Source organism: Carya illinoinensis, chromosome 8 (genome assembly GCF_018687715.1).
Source record: "Carya illinoinensis cultivar Pawnee chromosome 8, C.illinoinensisPawnee_v1, whole genome shotgun sequence".
Lineage (NCBI taxonomy): Eukaryota > Viridiplantae > Streptophyta > Magnoliopsida > Fagales > Juglandaceae > Carya > Carya illinoinensis.
This window is the reverse complement of record NC_056759.1, coordinates 35,975,325-36,002,398: the sequence shown is the minus strand read 5'-3', so window position 1 is coordinate 36,002,398 and position 27,074 is coordinate 35,975,325. Positions and strand designations below refer to the sequence as shown.

At 39.2% G+C, this 27,074-nt stretch overlaps 4 protein-coding genes across 4 annotated transcripts; 3 read left to right on the top strand and 1 right to left on the bottom strand.

Annotated features, from left to right (window-relative positions):
* Window positions 1-776: 776 nt before the first annotated feature.
* On the top strand, window positions 777-3,268 carry LOC122274680 (putative receptor protein kinase ZmPK1). The gene is made up of 2 exons (XM_043083695.1): window positions 777-1,836; window positions 1,938-3,268. Exons 1-2 carry the CDS (start codon window positions 777-779, stop codon window positions 3,176-3,178), a joined length of 2,301 nt encoding a protein of 766 aa, XP_042939629.1. The 3' UTR covers window positions 3,179-3,268.
* A 6,117-nt stretch (window positions 3,269-9,385) lies between these two features.
* On the top strand, window positions 9,386-10,066 carry LOC122274679 (secreted RxLR effector protein 161-like). Its single transcript, XM_043083694.1, has one exon. The coding sequence runs from the start codon at window positions 9,386-9,388 to the stop codon at window positions 10,064-10,066; it is 681 nt and encodes a 226-aa protein (XP_042939628.1).
* A 1,519-nt stretch (window positions 10,067-11,585) lies between these two features.
* Window positions 11,586-12,367, top strand: LOC122274678. The gene is made up of 2 exons (XM_043083693.1): window positions 11,586-11,618; window positions 11,801-12,367. The coding sequence occupies exons 1-2, from the start codon at window positions 11,586-11,588 to the stop codon at window positions 12,365-12,367; spliced, it is 600 nt and encodes a 199-aa protein (XP_042939627.1).
* A 2,334-nt stretch (window positions 12,368-14,701) lies between these two features.
* Window positions 14,702-26,777, bottom strand: LOC122274676. Its single transcript, XM_043083692.1, has 8 exons — window positions 26,766-26,777; window positions 26,596-26,646; window positions 16,669-16,782; window positions 16,373-16,476; window positions 16,087-16,138; window positions 15,851-15,997; window positions 15,649-15,758; window positions 14,702-14,882 (listed from the first exon to the last, which is right to left on the bottom strand). The coding sequence occupies exons 1-8, from the start codon at window positions 26,775-26,777 to the stop codon at window positions 14,702-14,704; spliced, it is 771 nt and encodes a 256-aa protein (XP_042939626.1).
* Between the last annotated feature and the right edge of the window lie 297 nt (window positions 26,778-27,074).

The window sequence follows — 27,074 nt, the reverse complement described above, 5'->3', positions numbered from 1 at the left end:
AAATCTAATTTTTGTTTTAGTGAATCAGTAAAAATTATTGATGGGCAATTAATGCCTAAGTCATACGAACAAACTCTAAGAAATGCTGGGAAAATGGGATGATAATTAAAATATGTGAATAGTAATAAAATGGTTTGTAAATAATTGTTATGAAATTATTTATAAATAAAAATGAAACATTTTTAGTTAAGATGTTTTATAAAATTTTATAAAATAAGAAAACAATTTGAATAAAAATACTATAAAATTAAAATATTATTAGAATATTATTTTTTAATATTATTTTTATTTTAAAATTTAAAAGAATTGAATTACTTTTTATATTTTATATGAACACTTGAGAAAGTTATAATAATTAATAATAATTTTTATTTTTTTAAAATGATTAGTAAGGATTAGATAAAAAAGTATGAAAGAAAAATAAAAAATAATTTTGTTTGGATTGCATTTAGATTTCGAGATGAACCAAACCAATTGCGTCTTCAAACGGGAACTAATAGGTCAAATTCTTGTCGTGGGAATTCAAAGTGCAGTATAAGAATGTTTGGATTGCATTTAGATTTCGAGATGAGACCAAACCAATTGCGTCTTCAAACAGGAACTAATAGGTCAAATTCTTGTCGTGGGAATTCAAAGTGCAGTATAAGAAAATTTCAGCAAGTAGAAAGATCTCGAGGAAATTATAGGTCAAATTCTTGTCGTGGGAATTCAAAGTGCAGTATAAGAAAATTTCAGCAAGTAGAAAGATCTCGAGGAAATTAACTCTTGCATTTCCCATGGATATCTCAACGTTCCTTCTTCTTTTTCTCCTGCAAACTCCTCTATCTTCATCTAAAGCGCTTGACATTCTCCAAGGCTCATCTCTATCTGTCGGGAAACCAAGCGACAACTTAGTTTCAGCGAGTGGTGAATTCTCTGCAGGGTTTTTCCCCGTTGGGGATAACGCTTTCTGCTTTTCCATATGGTTAACAATATCCTCGGTTCCCACAGTCGTTTGGATGGCAAACCGAGACGATCCTGTTGAAAGAGGTTCGGCAATCTCACTTTCGAAAGATGGCAAGCTTATCCTCAGAAACTCTGTTGGTAACATCATTTGGACCACTAAAACGGCAGCCTTGACCACATCACGGACCTCCCAATTGCAGCTACAGCTCCTAAACACAGGCAATCTCGTTCTTCATTATAACTCTCATAATGGTGTCATCTGGCAAAGCTTTGATTCACCTACAGATACTCTTCTCCCTCGACAAACACTAACCTCGGTTTCAAGCCTAGTGTCAAAGTCACGCCAAGGTGACTATTCTTCTGGCTACTACAAACTCTCTTTCGACAATGATAATGTCCTCAGCCTGCTTTTCCAAGATCCGACGATATCCAGTCTCTACTGGCCCGATCCATCCTTTACTGACCCTGCAGAAAATGAAAGGTCTAGGTACAACAATAGTAGAGCTGCAGTACTAGACGCATCGGGCTATTTCTGGTCATCTGACATGTTTGAATTCCGAGCAACAGATTTTCCTCTGGTATTGCACAGACGACTGACTCTTGATACTGACGGCAACCTGCGATTATACAGCCTGCAAAAGATGAATGAGACTAGGGATTGGGTTGTAACATGGCAAGCATTCTCGGATCCATGCAGGATTCATGGAATCTGTGGACCCAATAGTCTGTGTAGTTATAATCATGCTTCTGGTCGGAGCTGCAATTGCCTGCCGGGATTCAAGATGAAAGATCCGACTGACTGGACTTATGGGTGTATACCAGAATTCAATCTTTCTTGCAATCAAAGTGATGAGTCTAGCTTTGTCCAACTTGCTCATGTCGAGTTCTATGGTTCTGATTCAGACTTCCTACCTAATGTTACCTTACAAACCGCCAAAAAGAATGCCTGAAACGGTGTAATTGCAAAGGTTTCCAATTTAAATTTAGCACAGATCATCAGGATGGTGCGGGTGCCAATGATTGTTACCCCAAGTTTCTTCTAGCCAACGGACGACGTTCACCCGGTTTCGAAGGAGATTTGTATCTAAGGCTACCCAAAGCTGGTCTTGTTTATAACAAGACGACTGATAAAGAACAAAGGTTAGAATGTTTATACAAACCAGTTACGCAACAAAGAAAAACTTACGAAAATCAGACGGTGAAGCTTTTGCTTTGGTTTGCCACTATCTTGGGTGGTGTAGAGGTTACTTGCATTTTCCTGGTGTTTGTTTTCTTGTCAAGGACTAGTAAAAATTCTGATCCAGCTGCACAAGAATACCTCCTGACAACTAGATTCAAAAGATTCACCTTCTCTGAGCTGAAAAGGGCGACGCAGGGTTTCAGGGAACTGATTGGACAAGGAGCAGGAGGGGCAGTATACAAAGGAGTACTACTTGATCAGCGGGTAGCTGCAATCAAGCGCCTCAACGATGCCACCCAAGGAGAAGCAGAGTTCCTAGCAGAAGTAAACACCGTTGGGAGGCTTAATCACATGAACTTGATCGAGATCTGGGGATACTGTGCAGAGGGGAAGCACCGGCTTCTAGTGTACGAGTACATGGAGCTTGGATCCTTGGCGAAAATTCTTAGTTCAAATACACTTGATTGGGAAAAAAGGTTTGAAATTGCAGTGGGCACAGCGAAAGGCCTAGCTTATTTGCATGAAGAGTGCCTAGAATGGGTATTACATTGCGATGTGAAGCCTCAGAACATACTCCTGGACTCAAACTATCAACCAAAGATAGCAGATTTTGGCCTGTCTAAACTACGAAATAGAGGTGAGGTTGATGGTTCAAGCTTCTCTAAGATGAGAGGAACCAGAGGTTACATGGCTCCTGAATGGGTTTACAATCTTCCCATCACTTCTAAAGTGGATGTCTATAGTTATGGAGTCGTTGTGTTGGAAATGGTTACTGGAAACAGCCCCTCAGGCATGCATAACTCTGAATACAGAGGAGTGAGAAAGTATAGGAGGCGAGTCACGTTACTGAGGGAGGAAATCATGAATAAAATTGCTGCTTCAAGGGAGTCGTTGATTGAAGAAATCGTAGAACCCAGCATGGATGGAAAATATGACATGGCTACGTTGGAACTTCTGGTTAAAGTAGCTTTACAGTGCGTGGCCGAAGACAAGGATGATAGACCCACCATGAAGCAGGTTGTAGAGATGCTTCTGTCGCACAAGGTTGATTAATTTCGTAAAGTTTAGATCATGTAACATTTTTTTTTTTTATTTAATGTTTGATGAAGGACAGATGTTCCTGGACCGTAGTAGATTGTTGAAGATTAGACACTGTAATCCATCTGGTTCGCTCAGATCCAGCTCTTCACAAGATTTATGAATTTTAAAAATTCAATGTGAGCATGTTATTTATTATGGAGTCCACAACATGTGATATCTCTAATATAATAATTTTGTGGTATATTGATGCCATGGGGACATCATATATATTTTAGAAACATGATATCTTTACAGTGTATTGATATTTTTCTATTATCATATAAACTTAGATAATGTATAATCTGGTTGAAACATGTTCTTTGAGATAAATTTATATTGCTCTTATTAATATTTATTAAAAATTTAATAATATTCTTATAGTCTAGAAAATATGCTACATAATTAATGAGGTTGACTTATAAAGTTGCTTGAGGTTGGGGGCAGAACTTGTTAACGTCGACTTCTTTGTCTTTGATAGACTTCCTACCTAAAGTTTTTTTTTTTTTTTTAAATAGACTTCCTACCTAAAGTTGGTTTGGTATGGTCTGTAAGAGTTTTATTTAAACTCTATGTCCCACACACCCATCTTTATAGAATTTGAAATAGCTCAAGTCTATCATATTAAAGATGAGTGATAACGGGATAACAGAAATCCTAAGAGATAAGATTAAAACTCTATCTCTAATTATAGTCAGATACAAACTCTTAGATTTCTTGATGGTCAGAAATCTATAAATAGCACTGAGGGATTAAAGGGTTCTCACCTACAACATTAGAGTGCCTTTTGCCATCGTGAGACACTTGTGAGGCGAAGTTGCTAGGGTGATCCTTCTCTCATAGCCAGATCTAATTCTTCATCAAACTGATGGAGAAAGGTACGCATTTATTTATTACTGTTTATTATCGTAGATCATATGAAATCGAAGATCCGTTTATTAATGTTCATGTTAAAATATTTAACATGTGGTATCAGAGCATTAGGTTATAGATTTTTTATGATCTCGATATAATATTACACATGCCGTATATCTTTAATATTTCTTTCGGTTGTGAAAGATAAATATATACTGCTTGTACCGATATTATGCATCAACGCCACACATGCATAAAATTATAATTTTGATTCTGTGTAATATTATCACAGTGATGTTCATAATCTGTATATGAAATATATATATAGATATATATGTGAAATTGCATATGTGAATTTCTGTATAATTATGCATATGAAATTGTTTCAATTTTAGATATTATAAACTGTTTATCAGATGAAAATCCGAATAATATTAGTGTTTTGCGCCGGAAGGAGGCGGAGAACCTCCTTCACGATGCCACTGTGACGGCGGCACAGAGGGCTTCAAAGCCCGGTGGCCGCATCATTTAGATCTCTAAAAAAAAAAAAAAGAGAGAGAGAGAGAGAAGGATGGTGCGGCGAGGAGGCTGAGAAACTCCTCGCCGGAGTTTCTGTAACGGCGGCAGAGGGCTCAAAAGCCCACTGCCACAGAGGTTCTGTGATTAAAAAAAAAAAAAATTGAAATTGGAGAGGAGGTGGACCTCGGCGGCGGATGGAGGCTGGGGATGCCTTGCCGTTCTCCTCCTCGCCGGCAAGGACCACCATGAAATGCCATCAGTAGATGTGCTGCGTGCTTGAGGGAAGAAGAAAACCTGGTGCGGCGCTGTTTCTTTTCTGAGGAAGAACAGTTTAATTACTTAGGTTTCTTTAAGTGTGTAAACGGGTTTGGGCTGTGGGCCGTGGACTTTGACCCAGTCCAATTATTTTATCTGCTTTGTATTTATTAACATATGGTAAAGTACTTGGGCCTGCATTTTGGCCCAGCCCGAGAGAAAAATAACGGGCCACAGTAGTGGCCAGCCCAATAAAAGAACCAAAAAGGACGGGCCTGTACAGCTCCGACCCAAGTCAACGCATTCAGTTGACTTGGTCTCGGTCCGGATTGCTGAACCGGTCCGGTTCAGACCCGGACCGGACCGGTCAGATTATTAAAAAATAAAAAATAAAAAATAATAATAATAAATAAATAAATCCGAATTTTATTTATTTATTTATTTTTTTATATATACATGTTATTAATGTTATTTACATGTATGAAAATTTTATTATTGATAATTTTATATGCATGTTATTATTGTTAAATACATGTATTAAAATTTTATTAAATGTTATATGCATGATATTATTGTTAAATACATGTATTAAATTTTATTAAATGTCATGTGCATATTATTATTACAGACATAAAATACATGTATGAATTGGCTCTTATTATCATGCTATATATAATTATTTATCCAATATGGACAAATGATTTTCATCAAAATTAAAGAAAAACTTGGTTGCCCAAAGGTACAAGATTTTCTTCAATTTAGGTGAACAATCATTAAATTCCATAGTAAGGTGGATATGATAGAGTGAACAATTTTGTGTCAAGATCTACTCCCAAAGGAGAATCTTGATGATACTACTAGTTCATCTATCAAATTAAGGTTGGAGTGAACACTTTGTGTATCAAGATCTACTCCCAAAGGAGGGTTTTGATGACACTACTAGTTCATCCATCAAAAGAAAAGTTGGAGGGAACAATTTGTATGTCAGAGTTTACTCCCAAAGGAGAATTCTGATGATACACTTAGTTCATCCACAGAATTTAATATTGGTGAGAACACTTTGTGTATTAAGATCTACTCCCAAAGGAGAGTTTTGATGACACTACTAGTTCATCCATAATTATTTAAATTCTGATTATTGTTTATAAGTGTCTAACTCAAAGCATTATGTGACGAATATTTTCTTGCAGTAAATGTACCGACATCATTACATTCACAAACTTCATCAGTTCCTGTTTTGAATGGCTCTAATTTTTTTGAGTGGGTTGAGCGAGTCAGATTCACCTTAGGGGTCCTTGACCTGGACTCATCCCTTACAAGTCCAAAACCACCACCTATCACTGAAGAGAGTAACAGGGATGAGAAAGAGTCATTTAAACAGTAGGAGAAATCAAACAGGCTGAGTCTGATGTTCATGAAAATGACCATATCTGAAAATATTAAAAATTCACTCCCTAGTGTTGAGGATGCCCAAAGTTTTTTGAAAAATACTGAGGAGAGATTTAAGTCTGCAGATAAGTCTTTAGCAGGAACACTGATGGCTAGACTTACCACCATGAAATATGATGGAGCCAAAGGAATGCAAGAGCATATCCTTGAAATGACAAATATTGCCGCCAGATTACAAACCCTGGGAATGAAAGTAGAGGAGTCCTTTATTGTTCAGTTTGTTCTGAACTCATTGCCACCTCAGTATGGTCCATTTCAGATGCATTATAATTCTATTAAGGATAAATGGAATGTGAATGAGCTGGCAAGTATGGTAGTTCAGGAGGAAGTAAGACTGAAACAACAAGGGCATTACTCTGCTAATTTTGTGACCAAAGAAGCTGGAAAGAAAAAGCACCATTATAGTAAAAAGAAACGAATTGGACCACCAAGAGGAAAGGGGCCTGGAAATGTTAATCAGGTTCAACATAGTAGTACAAAATGCTACTGGTGTGGGAAAAATGGACACATGAAATCTGAGTGTCAGAAACGTAAGGCTTGGTTTGAAAAGAAGGGTAAGCCTCTTGCCCTTGTATGTTTTGAATCAAACCTTGTAAATGTTCCTACTAATTCTTGGTGGTTAGATTCAGGTGCTAATGTTCATGTTTCTATAACCATGCAGGGATACCTTACAAGCCAAACACCAAGCCCCAGTGAGCGATTCATTTTTATGGGAAATGAGAATAAGGCTGAAGTTTTGGCCATAGGGACTTTTCATTTAGTTTTGAGTACTGGTCATTATTTAGACCTTCATAACATAGTTTTTGTGCCTTCTGTGAGGCGTAATTTAATTTCCCTTTCTAGACTGGACTCTGATGGTTATTCCTTTGCATTTCACAATGGTAGTTTCAATTTGTTCAGAGACTCTTTATCTATTGGTTCTGGGTTTCTTTCCGATGGTCTTTATCGACTTTGTCTTGATAATACATTTATTCATAATACCTATACCCATAACCAAGAAATGTGTATTGGAACTAAAAGAAACATGATGAATGAACATTCTTATGACTTGTGGCATAAGAGATTGGGGCACATCTCCAAAGAAAGGTTAGAGAGATTAGTAAAAGAGGGAATACTTCCGCATTTAGATTTTACTAATCTTGAAGTATGTGTGGATTGCATTAAAGGAAAGCAAACCAAACATACTAAGAAAGGTGCCACAAGAAGTAAAGAGCTTCTTGAAATAATTCACACAGATATATGTGGACCATTCTCCACTGAATGTTTTGGTGGAGAAAAGTATTTTATCACCTTTATAGATGATGTTTCACGGTTTGGATATATCTATCTGCTACATGAGAAATCTCAAGCTGTTTCAGTACTTGAGGTATTTCTCATGGAGGTGGAAAGGCAGTTAGATAGAAAGGTGAAAATCATCAGATCAGATCAAGGTGGAGAATACTATGGAAAGTATGACGAATCGGGTCGTAACCCTGCCCCATTCGCCAAACTTCTTGAACAACGTGGCATTGTTGCACAGTACACGATGCCAGGGACGCCACAGCAGAACGGTGTTGCTGAAAGGCGTAATCGGACTTTATTGGATATGGTCAGAAGTATGGTAAGCAATTCTACCTTACCCAAATCATTGTGGGGTGAAGCCATTAAGACGACAACTTATATCTTAAACCGGGTTCCTAGTAAGTTAGTTCCAAAAACTCCTTTCGAGCTATGGACTGGTAGGACACCAAGTTTAAGACACATGCATGTTTGGGGTTGCCCAGCAGAAGCGAGACTTTACAACCCACATGAAAAGAAATTGGATCCCAGAACAGTAAGTGGGTACTTTATTGGCTACCCAGAGAGATCCAAAGGGTATAGGTTTTATTGTCCTAATCACAGTCCGAGAATAGTGGAAACAGGGAATGCCAAATTCATTTAACTTGGCGGAATCAGTGGGAAAATAGAACCTAGAGATGTGATCATTGAGGAAGTACGAGTAGATGTCTCCATACCTACATCCTCAGAAAAGATAATGGTTCCTCTAATTGATCATCACAATGATACATTGGAACAAGAAAATGATCACCCATCTCAGAATGATAATATCACTGATGAACCAAGTTCGGAGTTACCAGAACAGATAGTCTTACGCAGATCTCAGAGAGATCGGAGACCTGCTATTTCAGCAGACTATGTGGTATATCTCCAAGAATCTGAATTTGACATTGGGATAAGTGAAGATCCACTAACGTTTTCACAAGCTATAGAGAGATGTGATTCTAGTAAATGGATCGATGCCATGAAAGAAGAGTTGAAATCCATGGATCAAAATCAAGTTTGGGATCTCGTTGAGTTGCCTAAAGGGTGTAAAAGAGTCGGGTGTAAATGGGTCTTTAAGACCAAACGCAACTCTAAAGGCAACGTCGAACGACATAAGGCCAGACTTGTTGCTAAGGGTTTCACCCAGAAAGAAGGCATTGATTACAAAGAGACCTTTTCTCCAGTATCTAAAAAGGACTCATTCATAATCATTATGGCATTGGTGGCTCATTTTGATTTAGAGTTACATCAGATGGATGTGAAAACAGCTTTTCTAAATGGAAGTTTGGATGAAGTGGTCTACATGGAGCAGCCAGAGGGCTACTCAGAAAGGGCAAAGATCACCTAGTATGTAAGCTTAAGAAATCAATATACGGGCTTAAACAAGCTTCCCGACAGTGGTGCTTAAAGTTCAATGATACCATTACTGCCTTTGGATTTAAAGAAAACATCGTTGATCGATGTATATACCTAATGGTCAGTGGGAGCAAGTTTATATTTTTGATCCTGTATGTTGATGATATCTTGTTGGCTAGTAGTGATCTTGGCTTACTTTATGAAACTAAGGGTTTTCTATCTAAGAACTTTGAAATGAAAGATATGGGTGAGGCATCCTTTGTGATCGGAATTGAAATCCTCCAGGATCGAAAACAAGGACTGTTGGGATTGTCTCAGAAAAATTACATAGAAAGAGTTCTTGAGAGATTTGGCATGAAAAGTTGCTCATCACTTGATACTCCGATATCAAAAGGTGATAAGTTTAGCCTATCACAATATCCTAAAACTGAGTGGGAGCGTAAAGAGATGGCAAAAATCCCCTATGCTTCGGTTGTGGGGAGCTTGATATATGCACAGATTTGCACGAGGCCAGACATCAGTTTTGCAGTTGGCATGCTTGGGCGTTACCAGAGTAACCCAGGGATGTCTCATTGGAAAGCAGCAAAGAGGGTATTGCGATATCTGCAAGGAACTAAGGATTACCAGCTTACCTTTAGGAGAACTGACAACGTAGAGGTAATTGGATACTCAGACTCTGATTTTGCCGGTTGGTCTGATAGTAGGAAATCTACTTCTGGATATGTTTTCCTACTAGCCGGTGGAGCGATCTCATGGAAAAGTATGAAGCAAACTATCACTGCTTCATCAACAATGGAGGCTGAGTTTGTGGCATGCTTTGAGGCCACAGTGCATGGTTTATGGTTGAGGAACTTTATCTCAGGGCTTGGAGTTGTTGACTCTATAGAAAGGCCGCTGAGAATTTATTGTGATAATTCCTCTGCAGTATTTTTCTCCAAAAATGATAGGTATTCTAAAGGTGCTAAACACATGGAGCTCAAATACCTAAGTGTCAAGGAGGAAGTACAGAAACAGACAGTGTCCATAGAACATATTAGTACTACGCTTATGATAGCAGACCCATTAACAAAGGGTCTAGTAGCGAAACAGTTTAAAGAACATGTTGACAGAATGGGTCTTATGATGTAAACATGTTATTGAGCTCGTAGATCTTTTATTTTGTTTTGGACACTTAATGATATCTATTATGGTTGTTTTGTTTCTGTTTTCTTGTCTTTCCAATTCTTTGTACATTGAATGGTTTGGAAGAATGGTGACAAGATAATGTCTGTAACAGACATGAATTGGAACCCAAGGCATTACGGTATTAGCCTTAATTATCCCAATTAAAGATCATGTAAAATTGGTTGCTGGTGTTGTGGTACATGGAAGGGAATTTGTTGATTATATAACAAAGGACCGCCATGACTCGCATCAGTAGTTGATTTAACATTGATATTACAGAACTCATGTAAAGTACTTTGAGCTATGAAAGTTTCAGGAAATGAATTTGCGCAGTATGGTTAATTTCCTGTAATAAACCCATGAACGGAAAATATTATTTTATGGGCGTATGGGCCAAGTGGGAGAATGTAAGAGTTTTATTTAAACTCTATGTCCCACACACCCATCTTTATAGAATTTGAAATAGCTCAAGTCTATCATATTAAAGATGAGTGATAACGGGATAACAGAAATCCTAAGAGATAAGATTAAAACTCTATCTCTAATTATAGTCAGATACAAACTCTTAGATTTCTTGATGGTCAGAAATCTATAAATAGCACTGAGGGATTAAAGGGTTCTCACCTACAACATTAGAGTGCCTTTTGCCATCGTGAGACACTTGTGAGGCGAAGTTGCTAGGGTAATCCTTCTCTCATAGCCAGATCTAATTCTTCATCAAACTGATGGAGAAAGGTACGCATTTATTTATTACTGTTTATTATCGTAGATCATATGAAATCGAAGATCCGTTTATTAATGTTCATGTTAAAATATTTAACATGGTCAAGTAGGCTAGCTCTAGGGCCGAGATGTTGATCGGTCAAGTCATTATTATTATTGATTAGAAAAAAAAAAAAAAGTCATTATTATCATTATTATCATTATTATTATGAGAAAGTCTACACTTAAGCCCCGACCTTCCGCCCACACCACACACCGCCCACGTGGCTTTTAAATTAATTATTTTTTTCGTGTACAGTAAATTATTTTTTTTACTCTTTTCAAATACAGTTTCGTGTTCTCCCTTTCCCCCTTTCCCCCTTTCCCCTGTCCCGTACACGGCGCATCTCATATCCATTTCCCCTCCAAATATATTTTTTGGTTAAACCAACTTGTCTAATAGGATAAGAGAATCCATCCATTGCAGAGAAAAAATGGGGTCCGGAGTGGAAGAGTTCATATGACAGCTCACCCATGATCATGTAAAACAATGTCTATTGAGTAAAACCGCCATTCAATGGTCCACAAGATAGATTTTTTCCTGAAAGAATCATTAATAGGCATTGTAAAATCTGATTAAAAGAACACCCACCAGCACAAAATTGGATTCTCAACTCATCTCCGGTACCAATATGAAATTATATATGTATAGAAGATACCCACAAGCATTCATCGTTTGACCAGATACCACCACATAGGGATTTTTGGGCTAAGTTGAACCATGGGTGGATATAATGGCGGACAGGAGGATTGGGTTTTTGTGGGTTACTATTCATATGAAAAGGGGTAATTAGACTTGTCAGTCACTCTGGTACTGAAACAATTTCACTGGCAGCTGTAGGACTCCACACCCCCCCTTCTCCCCCCCTCCCCCTTTCTCTTTTTTCTCTCTTATGTTTGTTATGGAGACATGACCTATTATTTTGAGTTTTGCAGGGCTCCGTATCACCTTTCCGGGAGTTGGACGTGAGGGCCTCAATAAAGCAACAATTTTCCAATTTAGTTATATTGGAGTATCCTGTAATATATGTCTCTCTCCCTGCACACAGCTCTGATTTTGACGTTGTTAAGGATACCAACCCTGTTACTGAAAAACCAGAGCTAAAAGATTCTGAAAGCAATCCAAGCCCAATTGGTGCCCCCTTCAAGGAGGAGGAAATAGAAGACAACAATAACTCTTCAGATCCTCGTGTTTTTGAACTCATTAAACATGTGAGTTCAAGTCCAATGCCTCGATCCCCCCATTACAACTTGAGGACTGAGAAAGAGATAGATAACTCATCAGAATGCCCTTTGTTCTCAAGGGTGGCAACAAGCAACTGGTCACATTCCACCTCCAATTCCAATGAAGCAGGAGTGTCTCAAATGATGGATTTTGACTTTGATCAGGGCTTAATAGATTCGTACTCAGAGCTCATTGCACAAATTAACCCTGATGACTTTCTGGATTTGGAATTTGAGTTTGCTGAAGAGCTAGATGCAGAAGGAAGAAGAGAGCGTTAACTTGGAGGGATGACTTTCTCGAACTGAAAATGTATTTGGAGGGGGAATGGATCTAAGATGCGTCGCGTACGGGACAGGGGAAAGTGGGAACACGAAACTGTATCTGAAAAGAGTAAAAAAAATAATTTACTGTACACGAAAAAAAAAAATTAAAAGCCACGTGGGCGGTGTGTGGTGTTGCCAGAAGGTCAGAGCTTAAGTGTAGATTTTCTCTATTATTATTGATATATTTGAATCGGAAGAGCGGGGTTTCGAACACTAAACTCCTATTTTGGAAGCAGGCAGTTATGCTTGTTAGGCCACCGGCCTTTGGCGGCCAAGTCATTATTGACAACAACAAAATCCAACCTGCATGCATATATAATATTCTAACATTAATATACAATACGTATTAATTGTCTCATGTATATGTTTGTTGCATGCGTGAATTACAATTTGATAGCATACCCCACTACTATTCCTAATAATATCCCTCCTACAGCTTGCCCTCCGCAATCGAAATTGAGGACCTTTCATATTGCTTCAGTGATAGGATTGATTGAGAGCATGTTCAGTTTGTTTTAACGTAGTTGTTCAAAAAATACGTTAAAAGAAGAAAACACAATAATTGTATAGTCATATATGTTAAATAAAACTATATTAATATATTAAGAATAATAATTAATCAAATAAATAAATTCAATATTTATACTATCAAAAATTGAACGGAATATAACATTACATGAAATGAAATATCTTATTACCAGTGTTTTGAGTAACATCATTATGAATATCATACTTCTTATTAATATAAAATTTATTATTGAACAATTAATTAATATCACATTGTGAAAATATGAAACTTGTTATTAATCTCAGATTTCTTATTAAAGCAGTAAATTTGTCTAAAAAATATTTACATTTCCAAATGATATATCTAAAGAAATAATTAAATAAAAATCATTAATAAATGAAATATATATATAAGTAACCAACACAAGCAAATAAAATCTTGTAAAACATTAATTTTTATGTGAAAATAATATAGTTTAAAAAAATTATTTTATTTAAATGATTTCATTCTTTTCGAAAAATTATTTAATATTAATTAATTTATTTTATGTGAGAAACTCTCCTCATTTAGATGAGTTTATTCTTTTAAAAAATATTTATTAAAACTCGTCATTTTATTTTGTAATAAAAAAATATTATTTTTAGATTAAGAATAAAAAATTTGATTTTAAAATTTAATGAAATTTCTTTCCTTTTCTATCAATCTCTCAGGCTCGCTGTTTCAACTCTCCGATAGTTGTTGGATTTCAATTTCAATGAATTTTTCATTAGTTTTATCTCATTTTATGGATGTTTTTATTTTTGGTTGATGGATTTGATTTTGAATGAAATTCTCCTCAGTGTTTGGTGTATACGAATTTGGTCTCAATTTTGCTTTTTGCGCTGGTTTCACAGACCAGAAGTAGAAATCAGAGAGCAAAACTAAGGGGTTGGGTTTTTTCTTACTCATGCATATCCTGATTCTGTATCATATATTTCATGATGCTGTAGAAATTAAAACATGTTGAAGTGCGAGGAGAAGAAGCGTAAACCATACAGAAGGTTTCAATCGGTGAGAAGAAGCGAGAAATTCAGAAATATAAAAAGACAATATACTTATAATCAGTGGAGAAATGTAAAAATAAAAAATAAAAAAAAATAAAAAAAGAGAATGCAAATTCCTCACAAAATAGGGGTAAAATAGGAAAATAAAATCTTAGGCTAAAATACTGGTAAAAGGAAGGGGCAAAATGGGAAACAAAATTGTTAAATGAAAAAACTGTTCATGGTTCTAACGTATTTCAACTAAAAAGACGAAAATATAAAGGGTTAAAAACGTAAGAGTTCGAATAAAGGAAAGAAAAACTGAGGAATTAAAACGAGAAATGGAAAAAACAAAGGGGTAAAATGGAGAAAAAAAATTGTTAGACAAAAACACCATTTTCACATTATTCATGCTTCATTCGCACTTTTATATATACTAGCAAGTGTGCACAATGAGAAAAAAAATTGTACTAAATGATAAATGATAATGTAAATAAAAAGATTCAAACAGATTTAAAAGAGATGAAATAAGTTAAATATTGATATAAATCAAAACTATATGAAATATTCTTAAATATTTAATTTCATTAGATTTTTAAGAATATTTGGTATCAATTTAGAATAAGAAAAACATATTGTAACGTAATTATTAAGTCAAAACTCATTTATAAAAAAAAATTCCATTATACCGCCTTGTTAATGTTGTGAAATATGATTTTTTTGGTGGTACCACAATTGAGGTATCCAAACCGATGGGACTCATATAATTTGAAACACTGGCAGAATATACAAGACATAAGATAACTTTGACCCCTTATCAGTAGGCAGTAACATGTGAGCAACAACACCCCTGCAAGTCCTCAAAGGAAGCTTTCCTGAGAGCTCTGGAAGCAAATCTGCTTTGGCACCTAGACATACCATCACTGTATCATATTCCCCTAAACACAAATTCAATACCCATTAACCACTAAATGTAGAGAAAAATCCTCTGGACCAAAGTATGTTTGTAAATAATGAGATTCTACCAGGATTAGCCACTCGAAACAGAAATTTGATGTTTAATATAGGTTTGTCAGAGTTTATCTAGTTCAATTAACTGTGCTCAGTTCACATGTTCAGGTTAAATATTATGGGGAATAATCTGGTTAGAGGATACCTTTCCCAAGCTATTTAACTTTGTTGAGACAGATTTTAGGGGAAGACTATAGTCACCATTTTAGGTAGTTCTACACTTAAATGATTACATGTGAAAAATGTGAATAAGAAAATCTAGTTGCTGAGTCCTCAAAAACTAATCAAATCAGTCTCCTTCAGTTCCAACGCCTACCTTCATAAAGAGATATCATTTGTTGTCAGCTTCAATAAGATATTTTGTCCAATCAACAAGTGAAATTTCCTTTTACACTTGATACTTCATTTTTTATTATTCCCAAACATATCATGGGATATTGGACAAGGATATGATACATGCACCACATACAGCAGATTGTATGAGAATAAAACAGGGAGACAATGTTAAGATTTATGAGAGAAAATGTTTGTACATTGAAGATTGAGCTTATCAAAGACAGCTATTCTATAGAATTTTCCATGTTAATCAGCTGTATATTTCTTGCTGCATTACTGCTATGTATCAGAAACCTACATGTCAATCAACACATGAAAAGAGCCTAAAAAGATTGAAATGGTAGTTTGAGTGATTAACTTCAAAGTCGAGAAGTTTGTGAATAGATTTCTTATGCAAACATAACTCTTTCTCTCCAAAGCTAGAAGTTGTTAGTTCTTTCACCAAATTTTCACATGCTAAGAAGAGTGCCTAACAAAATGACAATGAGGACTTAAGATAGTATAAAGATAACAAAAATATTCCTAGAAGGAAAATATAATCAAAGGCTTAATTCTTCAGACCTGGAGATAGTGTTGGGGATGGATATTTACAGCTTCAGGCATATAGAAGGCTGATTCAAATGGCATACATAACTTGGGTGCAAGATTTTGAGCAGTTTCCTTATCAACGGTCTTTATTCTGCAACTGGCAAGGCAATTCTGAGCATTCTAATGACATAAATGAAAACTATCGATATTATTACAAAATTAAGATCAATTAGTAATATATTAGGCTTGAAAAGGGCGTATGGAATTACACGGTTCAATATAAGAAGATTCTTCATGTTCATTGCTGGTCTCAAGATGCCCCTGGAAAAGTGTTCATCAGAAAGGATAAGGAAAAATCATGAGCACATGTCCATTGCACCTTAAAGTATGCTTATTTTGCATGCCAAAGAACTGCTTGATTGTTAAACTACGTTCAGTTTAATAATAGGCTAACATCATATACAATAGGCGAAAATAGATCCAAAATTTGTCTGTCCTTAAAAGGTCAACCAAAAATATACATAGAAAACAAATTGCACGTAGTGAGAAAGGGACCTTCTCCGAACTATGAAACCATAAGAGTTTTGACCAACTGCTGCTTCCGCAATGCTCAAAAGCTTTAAACACTCTTTCCAACAATCAGTACCCCACAAGAGCAGCTTGCTTACAAAGAGAACAAAAAAACTGTGAAATACATGTAGCAGCACCCCATTTAAATAGTAGCATCAGTTTGGACGGACAGAAGGATTTACGATGTTGGAAAAATAAAAATTCAGTGAAGAAACAAAATTGAAACTTACAAAAATCCCAAAAATAAATTGTAGCCCATATGACGATAATTGAAAAAAAGCCAGACCTTTAGGTGAATAAGGGTGTGGTAGACCACCAGAAACTCCCGAAGCTCCTCCGCCAATCCCAAATTCATCGTATATGTCAATGCATAGCCTCAAATCCTTAGGATTTTCCTGCAAACAATCTTTTTTTTTTTTTCAAAAAAATCAATAAATTCCATAAATATCAACAAGTTTTATTTTATCTTTTATTTAGTTTGAGAATTGTTGAGGGAAAAATGAGCGTGTTGGCATATTCTTGTGAAAACCTGTGTAAAATAGTGTTGTAACAAGTGTTGTTGTTGAAGGCTTGAAGTATGCTTGAAGTGTGCTCATCATTGTCAAAGGAAGCGACTTCGCTCGACCCTCGCTCGACAGAGCGCTCGAGCGAACTTGGGCAGATTGCACCGCTCGACTCTCGCTCGACATACAGCTCGAAGCGAACTCAGGCAGATTCAACCGCTCGACCCTCGCTCGACATACAGCTCGAGCGAACTCAGGCAGATTCAATCGCTCGACCCTCGCTCGACACGGAGCTCGAGCGAACCCAGGCAGAGTGTGTCGCTCGACCCTCGCTCGACACCTAGCTCGAGCGAACTTAGGCAGATTTCGGTGCTTGTGATGACCCGCTTTTGCGTGTATTTTCACTGAAGGGTTGTTTTTAATTTAATTAATATATTATTTTATTTATTTTAAATTAATGTGTTTTAAATTGGTTTTTTAATTTATTTGATGTTGTGTTTATTTTATTTAGTCGTTTTACGGTTTTTAAAATCGTTTTCGGCGGATCAGTTTTGGTTTCCGGAATGAGGACTGGACCTCATTTCTTTTCCCTCATCTTTTCTTTTTCTTTTCTCTTTTTCCTTTTTCTTTTTCCTTTTTCCTTCTTTTTCTTTCTTTTTCTTTCTTTTCTTCTTCTTTCTTCTTCCTCCTCTCCCGCGTACGCTCATCAGCCCCTTTTCTCTCCTTTCGTCGCCGCCCCTTTGACCAGCCGGTTCTCCGCCGTCCGGCCACCGTTTGGTGCACCATCACCACAATTCTCTTCCCCTTCCACCATAGATCATCCCCACCAATTTTCAGAGCCATCGGACCAGCCGTTAGCTTTCGAGAGCCGCCGGAAGTCGCTGCACCTGCTCTGTTTTTGCCCCTGTTGCCGGAATCTTCTTCAGCCCAGACCGCCGCCGTCCGGCCACCGTTTGGCTCGCCGCTGGTCTCGTTCGAACCCCCTCCCTCCGGCGCACCTTCCCACCAAATATCTCCCCCATCCGGCCGGTCGTTTGGCCAGAAAAGCCATTTGAAGCCCCACGGTTTTTGGCTCGATCCGCCGCCGTCGCTCCACCTCCGGCCACCATTTCTTCACCACTTCATCACCGGTCCCTTGCCGTCCTAACCCACCTATTTCCGGCCTCCAACGACCACCGGAACAGCTCCTACGAGCTTGCTTCCCGATTTGAGTTTTCCGGCCTATTTCCGGCGTTTTCGCCGCCACCCACGGCCAACCACCACTTCCAATAGCTTCACAACCATCCCTAGACCATTTCCTATCAATTTCGTGTCCTAGTTTGTCCCCGTTCAAAAGTGGGTTTTTCAAACCCACGGCCACAGTGAATTTTCACTGTGACGTTGCTGTTTTTCCGCCATTTGCAACGCCGCTTGTTTTCTAAAATTGCCATATAGCGCTGTAAGTATTTTCCAAACCCTATTTTCAGATTTTAATATATATTGCTCTTTCAATTATTTAATTGTTGTTGGTTGTTGATTCCGGACTGAGTCCGAGGAGTTTCGGGGGTCGGATGGATTGAGGACGGAGTGCTTTGTTTGGTTGATTGTGATTGGTTGATTTGGTTGTGCCGTGAGGCATGCGTTGCATTTTATTTGCGTGCGTTGCATTTTGCGTACATGTGCATTTTATTTTATTTGAGTAATTCATGTTTATCGGCGTTTTTGGTTGTTGGTTGCGTGTGTCTCACGAGCCCAAGCCGGGATGGGTTATTATCACGGTGGAGCTCCTCTGGTCACTCGGGAGCAGATAATACTGAGTGACATCCCCTGGGTTGTCGCAGGGCGACGACCGGATCGCACGATATGGTAACGATGTCGTGTCGACTCCGTGGTCCTTCTAGTGGCGGGGACTAGAGGATGGCCCGGCCCGGTACGCGCTTGGCGCGAGTCTGGGCATCTCTCGTGTAGGTGCCACATGTGCAGTCGTTACCTGCGGTGTGGTACAGAGCCATGTATACGGATGATCCCTAGGGGAGATCATGGTGTATGCGTAATCGGAACTCCTCTGGTCACTCGGGAGTGGTTAATACTGAGTGACGTCCCCTGAGTTGTCGCTGGGCGCTGACGGGAGCGGAACTAGAGGATGGGTCTAGCCCGGTACGCGCTGAGCGCGAGTCTAGGCATCGCTCTATTCACCGACTCCGTGGCCCATCGCGATGACGGGAGCGGAACTAGAGGATGGGTCTAGCCCGGTACGCGCTGAGCGCGAGTCTAGGCATCGCTCTATTCACCGACTCCGTGGCCCTTCGCTGGCGAGGGCTAGAGGATGGCCTGGCCCGGTACGCGCTGGGCGCGAGTCTGGGCATCGCTCGTTTAGGTGTCACACGCGTAGCCGTTCTCTGCGGTGTGGCACTGAGCCAGGGTGTGCGGATGATCCCTAGGGGAGATCATGGTGCATACGTAGCGGGTTGTGTTATGATTTTCGGATATGATCCTTTTTCTGGGAAAATGGTGGTTTGGGCCATTATCGGGGATAATGGCGAGGTTTGGCTTTATAGATGTTTTGTGGGCCAAATGGGTTTTTGGCGTGCGTGGTAAAAATGTGTTTTGCGGGGCATGTGTTTTGGTTATTCTTGCATTCATGTTGTTTGAGTTATATGTGTTTTTATCTGGTAGTGTTTGGGTTATACTTACCTGCGGAACCATTTTTGGTTCCGTAGCTTTTGGTGCAAAGTTCGAGGACGAGGAGGAGGAGGCTGAGCCCGAGGATGCGGCTCCGCCGGGTTGCTGATGCTATGCTTTATATTTGTTTTAAAGCTGTATTTGTGTTTTCGTAATATTTTATTTATGTATGTTTTAAACAGCTTGTATTACATTAAGAAAAATTTTGGTACTTATTTAATGACTTGCTTTTCGCTGCATTCATCTTGTGCACTTTGTTGCCCTTGCACACACTTGGCACACGTCGTTAGGGTGGTGACCCGTGATGTCACCATCCGGACGTCTCGATCTCCCCGTGTCCGTGAGTGGGGATTTGGGGGCGTCACAGGTGGTATCAGAGCGGTTTGGCTCTGGGTAAAACCACATGTCCCGTAGGCAGTACCAGAATGCTTTTTAAAGTTTGTGTTTTAAAATTATGTTAAGTAAAGTTGTTATTTGATTTGTTTTATTTGTTTATCTGTTTGAGCTTGTTTGCTTGTTTTTATTTATTTGGTTATGCTGACGCATGCTGGTTCCTTTTGTTTCTTGCTGTGTGGTGTTGGTTTTGTGTTTTTGGTTTTATGTTGATGGTTTTTATTTGTTTTTCTTATAGGGGGTCAAAGGTTGTGCTATGGCAGGAGGACGGTACTATTGAGAATGTCGTTGAAAAAAAAAATACTTAGTGAAGTAGGGTTGAATTTTATAAAGGTGGGTTACTTTCATAATATTGTGGCTAGAAGGGAACGACATGGATTAGGCAATTTCTTGGGAGTAGGAATGTAAGTTGCAACTAAGGAGGGGAGTTAGCTTTAAGTCGCTTAAGATGGTTGAGGTATTAGGTTTTGTAGAATTTATGTAATGAAGCTATAGAATAGGAGAGTGTAGGTTCAACGAACTTTAAGGATTGGTTTAAGATAATTTTATCTAAGGTTTGAGGCCTTATAGATTTTAGGAAATAAGATTTTGGTAATTAAGGTATTAGGTTCGACAAGCTTTGGAGGAAATAATTAAATTTCAAGTTTTAAATTTCGCTGATTCGGATGAACAATTTGGTGGCAATTGGGGTTTTAAATTTTACAGGTTTCAAGGTGAATGTTTTGAATTAAAGCCATCAATCTCGAAGATTTCAGAAAATGATTTATTATTCGTTAATGTATTAGATTTAAAAAAAAAAAAAAAAAAAAAAAAAAAAAAAAAAAACTTTGGGAGCCGATTGTTCTATTATGGGGTGTAAGCTCATTGATCTTAGAAATTCTAGAAATTATTCTTATTTGATTTAAGGATTTAGAATTGCAGAGTTGAAGGACCAATTTATAATAAGAGTTGAGTTCTTAGTTTTACAGACTTGGGGTGCTAGCTTGATTCACTCTGGAGAGTGATTAGTTTGCAACCATTAAAATGGGGTTGATCTGAGTTTAGTTAATAATATGAAATTTTTCTGGGGTACATTTCTTTGAGAATGGAAGGTAATGATTTAGCTCATATACTTCTTTGAGGATTATAGATATTGACTTAGTTCAGAAAATAATTATTGTTAACTCGAGGTTGTAGTAATAGATTTTAGGAAATGATTTTTTTTATCGGTTCGGAAGAAATAGATCCATCGAGGTTTTGGAAACAATAGTTTAATTGTTGGTATTGAATTCAACTGAAGTTGAGACCTCATGTTCTGGAGACTTTTAGGAACGGATCATTAGTAGGTTTAAGGTCATTTTTAGTATAAAGCTTTAAGCGATAGCTATTTGCTGATGTTAAGGGTATAAGTTAAGCAAATATAGGAATGATTCATGTTGATTTGCGGATATAAGTCGAGATGATGGAAATAGTAATAATGGACTATTTGTGTGTTGGAATGACTATTGGTTTCGGCTAAGGACGTATGAGATCGACACGTGATAGTGGTGAATCGATTGGAGTGCTCAGTCGAAACGTGTTACTCAATGGAATGTTGGTTGGTAATAATTGTTATAGCTCGAGGTTATAGTGACAAGTTTTAGGATTGATTTATACCGAGTTGAGGATAATAGATGATGCAGGTTTTGGGACATGAAATTTTGTTTATTTTGAGGATAAGGTATGGATGTTGGAAATGGAAGTGATGGATCACTTATACATTAGAATGATTATTGATCTTAGCTAAGGGTACATGAGATCCATTTATAGTGGTGGTGAGGGTGTATGGATTTCGGAGAGTACAAATCCTAGTCTCTTTTTGGCTTGAGAGAAGTGGCTTTGGTGAGTACTGAAGTGGATTACTTGTGATAGTATTAAATTCAATAGATTTTAACTTCGAGTTCTTAGTGAGTTGATCGGAGTGTACAGTTGAAGTGGATTACCAATTGGAGTGATGGTTGGCATTTATTGTTGAGACTATCTTCAAGAATTAATTGTGTCTTGAGGTCACACAGGAATTTAAATTTTGAGGCTATACTTTCCTTTGGAGTTTGAGTGTCCAGTTGGGAGAATTATATATATTTTATTTAACTTGAAGAGAGATTGTTGAGTCGCCATGTGTAGTGGACAATAAAATCTTGAAAGTGAAAGTTTGGGGATCAACGGTGATTAGCCTAAATAGGTACGTAAGGTAATAAGCAGTAGAAGTCAGGAGGGTAGTGCCATAGTTTTGATGGATTGGAGGTTTGAATAACATGGCCTATCTTGAGATTTGATTTTGTATACAATTGAAGGAAATAGTCGTGCTACTACTAGGGTTATGGGAATGGAAGTAGGTGAGTGAGTTTTCAAGAAGGGTTCATTAAGGTTATGGTGAATTCAATTGCGGTTCGTAGTGAACTTAGTCATCTCTAAATTAGACGATATTTAGAATTTAGGTGATAATCTTGAAAGTGTAAGTTGTTGGGTAGGTGTTATAGGTGCTTTATTAGTTGGTCGGGATGGATCCGAGCCTTTTGTTCTCTATCTTAGATGAGATTGGCGTATTGGTGATAATGTTGCTTGTTTTTAATTTGGAAGTTGCAATTGATTGATATTGTCTTTTTGTTGATGATCATGGGTGTCATTGCGGAATTTTGATTTGATTAGGGTAGCTAGAGATAATTGAAGGATAGGAGTGAAAATTCATGATTTTGGGAGACTATATTTTCTATCAAAATGTGATAAAGGATTTTCTTGCTTTCAGGTGTTAAGAGTTAGCTTGTATTCAAGGGTGTTAATTTATGATGATATAGTCTTTTTGCATTTTGGCGGGTTATCAGAGTGCGCACGGAAACGTGATTTTTGGAGATAGTTAGGTATTTAAATTTTGTGCTGAATTTGGGTAATTAGTGACGACTCGAAATTTCGAGCAGGTACTTGTAATTGGAGAGTAATATTTTAGTTGTGCAAATGATGATTATTGATGGTTTATTTTGAAAGTGACTATTAGATTACAAAGATATGGTGATTTCGGTTTACGTGGCCGCTTTAAGAGTTCTAGACGTGATGCATTTCTGGGAGATTAGTGCGAATATGATGGAGTTGCTTATAGGAGTATTTTTGGGAAGTGCATTCTTCATACTTGTGTGGAAATGGTTGATGGTATGATTTTCTCAAGTATAATCGGAGTTGTTTATGGTATCTTTTTGGCGCTGGTAGTTGATCTTGCAAAATTTCGAGGACGAAATTTGTTTTTAAGGAGGGGAAGATGTGATGACCCGCTTTTGCGTTTATTTTCACTGAAGGGTTGTTTTTAATTTAATTAATATATTAGTTTATTTATTTTAAATTAATGTGTTTTAAATTGGTTTTTTAATTTATTTGATGTTGTGTTTATTTTATTTAGTCGTTTTACGGTTTTTAAAATCGTTTTCGGCGGATCAGTTTTGGTTTCCGGAGTGAGGACTGGACCTCATTTCTTTTCCCTCATCTTTTCTTTTTCTTTTCTCTTTTTCCTTTTTCTTTTTTCTTTTTCCTTCTTTTTTCTTTCTTTTTCTTTCTTTTCTTCTTCTTTCTTCTTCCTCCTCTCCCGCGTACGCTCATCAGCCCCTTTTCTCTCCTTTCGTCGCCGCCCATTTGACCGGCCGGTTCTCCGCCGTCCGGCCACCGTTTGGTGCACCGTCACCACCATTCCCTTCCCCTTCCACCATAGATCATCCCCACCAATTTTCAGAGCCATCGGACCAGCCGTTAGCTTTCGAGAGCCGCCGGAAGTCGCTGCACCTGCTCTGTTTTTTCCCCTGTCGCCGGAATCTTCTTCAGCCCAGACCGCCGCCTTCCGACCACCGTTTGGCTCGCCGCCTGTCTCGTTCGAACCCCCTCCCTCCGGCGCACCTTCCCACCAAATATCTCTCCCATCCGACCGGTCGTTTGGCCGGAAAAGCCATTTGAAGCCCCACGGTATTTGGCTCGATCCGCCGCCGTCGCTCCACCTCCGGCCACCATTTCTTCACCACTTCATCACCGGTCCCTTGTCGTCCTAACCCACCTATTTCCGGCCTCCAACGACCACCGGAACAGCTCCTACGAGCTTGCTTTCCGATTTGAGTTTTCCGGCCTATTTCCGGCGTTTTCGCCGCCACCCACGGCCAACCACCACTTCCAATAGCTTCACAACCATCCCTAGACCATTCCCTATCAATTTCGTGTCCTAGTTTGTCCCCGTTCAAAAGTGGGTTTTTCAAACCCACGGCCACAGTGAATTTTCACTGTGACGTTGCTGTTTTTCCGCCATTTGCAACGCCGCTTGTTTTCTAAAATTGCCATATAGCGCTGTAAGTATTTTCCAAACCCTATTTTCAGATTTTAATATATATTGCTCTTTCAATTATTTAATTGTTGTTGGTTGTTGATTCCGGACTGAGTCCGAGGAGTTTCGGGGGTCGGATGGATTGAGGACGGAGTGCTTTGTTTGGTTGATTTGGTTGTGCCGTGAGGCGTGCGTTGCATTTTATTTGCGTGCGTTGCATTTTGCGTACATGTGCATTTTATTTTATTTGAGTAATTCATGTTTATCGGCGTTTTTGGTTGTTGGTTGCGTGTGTCTCACGAGCCCAAGCCGGGATGGGTTATTATCACGGTGGAGCTCCTCTGGTCACTCGGGAGCGGATAATACTGAGTGACATCCCCTGGGTTGTCGCAGGGCGACGACCGGATCGCACGATATGGTAACGATGTCGTGTCGACTTCGTGGTCCTTCTAGTGGCGGGGACTAGAGGATGGCCCGGCCCGGTACGCGCTTGGCGCGAGTCTGGGCATCTCTCATGTAGGTGCCACATGCGCAGTCGTTACCTGCGGTGTGGTACAGAGCCATGTATACGGATGATCCCTAGGGGAGATCATGGTATATGCGTAATCGGAACTCCTCTGGTCACTCGGGAGTGGTTAATACTGAGTGACGTCCCCTGAGTTGTCGCTGGGCGCTGACGGGAGCGGAACTAGAGGATGGGTCTAGCCCGGTACGCGCTGAGCGCGAGTCTAGGCATCGCTCTATTCACCGACTCCGTGGCCCATCGCGATGACGGGAGCGGAACTAGAGGATGGGTCTAGCCCGGTACGCGCTGAGCGCGAGTCTAGGCATCGCTCTATTCACCGACTCCGTGGCCCTTCGCTGGCAAGGGCTAGAGGATGGCCTGGCCCGGTACGCGCTGGGCGCGAGTCTGGGCATCGCTCGTTTAGGTGTCACACGCGTAGCCGTTCTCTGCGGTGTGGCACTGAGCCAGGGTGTGCGGATGATCCCTAGGGGAGATCATGGTGCATACGTAGCGGGTTGTGTTATGATTTTCGGATATGATCCTTTTTCTGGAAAAATGGTGGTTTGGGCCATTATCGGGGATAATGGCGAGGTTTGGCTTTATGGATGTTTTGTGGGCCAAATGGGTTTTTGGCGTGCGTGGTAAAAATGTGTTTTGCGGGGCATGTGTTTTGGTTATTCTTGCATTCATGTTGTTTGAGTTATATGTGTTTTTATCTGGTAGTGTTTGGGTTATACTTACCTGCGGAACCATTTTTGGTTCCGTAGCTTTTGGTGCAGAGTTCGAGGACGAGGAGGAGGAGGCTGAGCCCGAGGATGCGGCTCCGCCGGGTTGCTGATGCTATGCTTTATATTTGTTTTAAAGCTGTATTTGTGTTTTCGTAATATTTTATTTATGTATGTTTTAAACAGCTTGTATTACATTAAGAAAAATTCTGGTACTTATTTAATGACTTGCTTTTCGCTGCGTTCATCTTGTGCACTTTGTTGCCCTTGCACACACTTGGCACACGTCGTTAGGGTGGTGACCCGTGATGTCACCATCCGGACGTCTCGATCTCCCCGTGTCTGTGCGTGGGGATTTGGGGGCGTCACAGTGCTCGACCTTCGCTCGACATTTCGCTCGAGCCAATGTTCCAGATCACTTACAATGTAGGGTTTTGAACGCCTCATTTGATGGGAACTATAAATAGAACAGCTTAGCTTTTGTTCTAGTGTGGAGAATCAGAGCAAAAACCCTAAGGGCCTCCAAGAACTTCTTAGAGCAACCTCTCCCCCATTTGGTTGATTCTCTCTTGGATAAACACGTCTCCACCACAACATACACAAAATCAACTCTTTCTTGAGTCCATTGAAGTGGACATTTTTTGTTGGCCGGAAGAGTCCGGAGCTGCCGTTGATGCAGAGATCGAGAGGTTCTCGTGGGAAGCTATAGGAAGGTCGGAGTTCCGACACTACATGCGTGTAGAGATCGAGTGGGTCACTCGTGGTGTTGCAAGCCAAGTTTAGCTACTACAAAGGTTTTGTGAGTGTTTCTAAATTGGTTGTAACAAACTAAAGTTTCTATAGTGGATTTGAGGTGGTGTCTTACACCCAGAGTGGTTTTAGATTTTGAAGAGGTTCTTCAAATGAGTTTCCACTCCGTGAACAAAATCATGTGTTGATTATTTGTGTTATTTGATTCATTTATTAACTGCTTGTTTGATTATTTTTCAAAAGGCCATAAAAATTAGATTACACCTATTCACCCCCCCTCTAGGTGTAGTGTTGTGTAGAACCACTGCTTTTTCAAGAATAACAATGCGCTTTGTTAGAATTGGTAAGAAGGAAAGAGTTACTAGTAGCAAGTGCCTAGCAACGGAGAGGCCAGCAAAGCCAGTACTGCCAATCTTTTCACACCAAAGCCAAAAGAAAAAACAAATTTCATGTAAGAATTCAGAGAGAGAGACAAGGAAAAAAAAAGAGCAATTTGGAGTATGGTAGATTTATTGAGAGAGATGCAAAGTACCTGAGTGGGCATTGAGAGAGTGAGACAGATGAAGTGCTTCTGCTGTTATGGAGAGCATGGCAGTTACAAAGGCTGGAAGGGGAGAGGAGCATCCTAGGGTTTTAGGATTTCGGGTGCCTGTTGTGCTATGTGGAGAAGGATCCGACTCGAGAGACTGTGCTTTACTAATGGAGGCGGTGGACAAACACCCACGCCTAGCCCAGCCACCTGAGATCAAGCCACCGCACCCCGAACCAGTTGCCACCGCAACCTGGAAGAGAGACCAAGAACTCAACCGAGCACCGTTGCCCCGCCAGCCACACACACAAC

Bases quoted from the DNA above. Each gene is read 5' to 3' on its own strand.
- LOC122274680 (XM_043083695.1), top strand. From the start codon at position 777: ATGGATATCTCAACGTTCCTTCTTCTTTTTCTCCTGCAAACTCCTCTA. The intron at 1,837-1,937 runs GTTCTGATTCAG...AATTTAGCACAG, and splicing joins TGCTCATGTCGAGTTCTATG to ATCATCAGGATGGTGCGGGT.
- LOC122274676 (XM_043083692.1), bottom strand. The intron at 15,998-16,086 runs GTAATTCCATAC...TTATGTCATTAG, and splicing joins ATCTTCTTATATTGAACCGT to AATGCTCAGAATTGCCTTGC. The intron at 14,883-15,648 runs AGTTAATCACTC...GAATTTGTGTTT, and splicing joins CACAAACTTCTCGACTTTGA to AGGGGAATATGATACAGTGA.
- LOC122274678 (XM_043083693.1), top strand. From the start codon at position 11,586: ATGGGTGGATATAATGGCGGACAGGAGGATTGG. The intron at 11,619-11,800 runs GTTTTTGTGGGT...TGAGTTTTGCAG, and splicing joins ATGGCGGACAGGAGGATTGG to GGCTCCGTATCACCTTTCCG.
- LOC122274679 (XM_043083694.1), top strand. From the start codon at position 9,386: ATGGCAAAAATCCCCTATGCTTCGGTTGTGGGGAGCTTGATATATGCA.